Genomic DNA, 2,787 nt, shown 5'->3' on the forward strand with positions numbered 1-2,787 from the left:
AAGAGGGGAGAGGAGGGGAAGGGGTTAGGGGACCAGGACATACAGGGCTATACAGAAAAACCCTGTCTTGAAAAAACCAAAAAAAAAAAAAAAAAGAAAAAGAAAAACAAGTCCTGGTTTTGTTTTGTTTAAAATAGGGGTCCTGTTTGGAAGTATTCACAGTCTGTCCAGTATGGATCACACGAAAATATTCCAAGACTTTCATACTCAACTTTCTTGCCACATTTTGAATTCCAAGACATTATTCCTCCAGATGACTTCCTAACGAGTGAGGAAGAGCAAGATTTGGTTTTATTTGGAACTATGAGAGGACAAGTTGTTGGGCTACGCTATTACACAGGAGTTGTAAGTATAAAATTAGATGATAAAATTGTGGCATGTCTATGGTTTTAACAGTAAGTTATAGTAAAAGGTGATGTATACAATGAATGTTTTACTTTGAATGAAAGGCTAGTCATAAATACCTTGACTAACTTGGATTAACTTCTTACATTTCTTCTATGCTTACAGTTTATAAAGCACTTTTACCCACACATTTGGTCCTTGTGATTACTGAGGAACGTGGTAAATTTAAGAAATGACTTCAAATCCATCATGTTTTGCATTAGCTGATCCATTTTTGTAATAAAAACAGTCCGGTTCTTTCTTACGTATTCCTGTTCTCCGAAATGAATGTATGTGAAAATGTGTGTGAGAGAAAGAAAATGGGACAAATTGAGAATATATATAATTTTCTTTGAACAATAATCTTTATTAAGGGCATCTTTGTTATTTAGTAATATAATTCTAATGATATTTAATTTATTATGAGAAAATTTTTAACAAAATGAGAAAAAGATTCAGTGGTTAGCAAGTATTTTCTATTTTTGCTTTCTTTCTTTTTTTTTTCTTCTTGTCCTGTAAAAACAAATACCAGTTGTATCACTTTACGTTAGTATAGTTCGGTCTGTATTTCTTTAAACTGCAGTTTGGGGGCTGAAGAGACGACTCAGCAGGTAAGAGCCCTTGCTGTTCCTGCAGAGGATTGGAGTACTATTCTCAGTACTCTTGGAGTACTATTCTCAGTACTCTTGGAGTACTATTCTCAGTACTCTTGGCTGGCACAACAGCAACTGCAGCTGCAGGTGTCCCAATGCCCTCTTCTGGCATACATGACTACTGTCCCCCAGTACACACATATGAATGATTAAAAATAAAATACATCTTAAAAAAAACCCTCAGTTTTTACATTTCATTTTTATTAATGGAATCAGTATATATATATATATGTATATATATATACATATACATATATATGTATATATATACATGCAATCAATATTGGATATTGTTGATTATTTAAAATGTATTTTTTCCAGTTATGATCAAAATTATTATATTAGTTTTGGCTGTTATGAGCTATAAGGTCTGTTCTCATTTCCTGCTATAGATGTGTATCATTTAAAAGAAAGGTCTCTTTTGTGGAATCTTCTTAATTTCTTACTTTCCCCCTTCTCTCATTGTTTTCATATTTTTATATTAAAGCTTATTGAGTTTATTAAAAGTTTTTTTTTTTTTTTTTCCGTGTGTGTGTGTGTGTGTGTGGGGGGGGGGAATCGTTTGAATTAAGACTCCAGCCTAGGCTGGTCTGGAACTCACTAAGTAATCCAAGGTTGACCCTGAACTCAGTGAACTCATAGTGGCCCACTTGTCCCAGCCTTCAGAGTACTTGATGATCTCAGAACTCTTTATTTGTAATTGAAATTTGAGGAGATTCCTTGGAGGAATTCTGTGTTTCCTGTTTGTCATGTTTTTATTCTCTGTATTTTTTACGTTGGCATAACTCAGTTGTTTAGTAGTTGTATGAGATGTCGTATATAGGAGATTACTTAGGGAAGAACAATTGTTTTTTGAATTTTTGTGAATTCATAATTTCCATTTTCTACTTGAGAATTTGTCCAAATATAAATAAAGTGCTTGGTCCCATTTTTTCTGGGTATCCTAACATTACACAATATAGTGATACTGAAAATTTAGGATTTTCTGTCTTAAGTAAATTGGAATTTTTTTTTTTTTTTGCCTGATGATTAAATGATATGTGGGTTTAAAAAAAAAGTCTAATAGTTTTATTAAAGTATTTATTCTATAAATTTGTTCTCTCTTATTTCAGAAAAAATTCTAAAACTATACTTTTAAGTGTTTGTTTATTCTAAAGCCATTTCCGTTTTAGAAGCTCCTTATGTTCTCATTGACTCCCTCGATGTTTCTCTGTTTTCTACCCATGTCTACTATAGCCTCTGGATCCTTTGTGCTGTCTTTTTCCATTTTTCTGTTTTTCCCACATCCTTTCTTTTTCTTACCATGCTTTTCAGATGTTCTGTTTACCCTTGTGCTGACTGTAGTACTTAGTATTCACTCGTGAAATCTTTCTCTTCTAGGCATTTTAAGAACCTATTCATTCTTTTTTGGTTTTGTTTTGTTTTTTCGAGACTCTGTATAGCCCTGGCTGTCCTGGAACTCATTTGTAGACCAGGCTGGCCTCGAACTCAGAAATCCGCCTACCTCTGCCTCCCAAGTGCTGGGATTAAAGGCGTGCGCCACCACTGCCCAGCCGAATCTATCCATTCTTAGTTGGCATCTATCTATTCTCTGGTTCTCACATCCTTTTATGAGTTGTATTTCATATTTGTGCAACTTCAAAACTTACAGTTTTCTAAATTACACTTCTATGAAGTGTCAGGTTATAGTTATTAATCTTAGAACAATCAGTTATATTGATCTTAGAATAATTTCTTTTTTTTTTTTTTC

The 2,787-nt window shown here is 33.4% G+C and overlaps 1 protein-coding gene across 3 annotated transcripts in view; it reads left to right on the forward strand.

The window, feature by feature from the left end:
• Positions 1-2,787, forward strand: part of Hltf (helicase like transcription factor) — a 58,856-nt gene that overhangs the window by 978 nt on the left and 55,091 nt on the right. For all 3 annotated transcript variants that reach the window (XM_021157690.2, XM_029475291.1, XM_029475292.1), the window contains exon 2: positions 138-345. In XM_021157690.2, coding sequence (XP_021013349.1) covers positions 138-345 — 208 coding nt within the window. The remainder of the gene's footprint in view (positions 1-137; positions 346-2,787) is intronic.

The sequence above is a fragment of the Mus caroli genome, chromosome 3, assembly GCF_900094665.2.
Source record: "Mus caroli chromosome 3, CAROLI_EIJ_v1.1, whole genome shotgun sequence".
NCBI classification, from domain to species: domain Eukaryota; kingdom Metazoa; phylum Chordata; class Mammalia; order Rodentia; family Muridae; genus Mus; species Mus caroli.